The sequence below is a fragment of the Penaeus monodon genome, chromosome 23 (genome assembly GCF_015228065.2).
Source record: "Penaeus monodon isolate SGIC_2016 chromosome 23, NSTDA_Pmon_1, whole genome shotgun sequence".
NCBI lineage: Eukaryota > Metazoa > Arthropoda > Malacostraca > Decapoda > Penaeidae > Penaeus > Penaeus monodon.
Window position 1 is genome coordinate 44123489 of NC_051408.1, and position 229 is coordinate 44123717.

At 62.9% G+C, this 229-nt stretch overlaps 1 protein-coding gene across 1 annotated transcript in view; it reads left to right on the forward strand.

The window, feature by feature from the left end:
- LOC119588326 (carbohydrate sulfotransferase 5-like) overlaps nucleotides 1-229 on the forward strand; it is a 14031-nt gene that overhangs the window by 10400 nt on the left and 3402 nt on the right. Inside the window, exon 6 of the mRNA XM_037937016.1 lies at nucleotides 76-220. Coding sequence (XP_037792944.1) covers nucleotides 76-220 — 145 coding nt within the window. The remainder of the gene's footprint in view (nucleotides 1-75; nucleotides 221-229) is intronic.

Here is a 229-nt window from a genome sequence, read left to right on the forward strand (position 1 = left end):
AGAGAAAGTTGATAGAAATCCACCCGGGCTAAAGGGCAAACTCTAAGACCCCCCCCCCCCCTGCCTCCCCCGCAGCGGGCGCGACGGAGGCCTCGCCGAAGGGCCACAAGATCCTGGTCCTGAGCACCGTCGGCCGCAGCGGCTCCTCCTTCCTCGGCGAACTCATCGCGCAGCTCCCGGACTCACTCTACTTCTTCGAGCCGATGATGTACAACGCCAAGTAGGACTT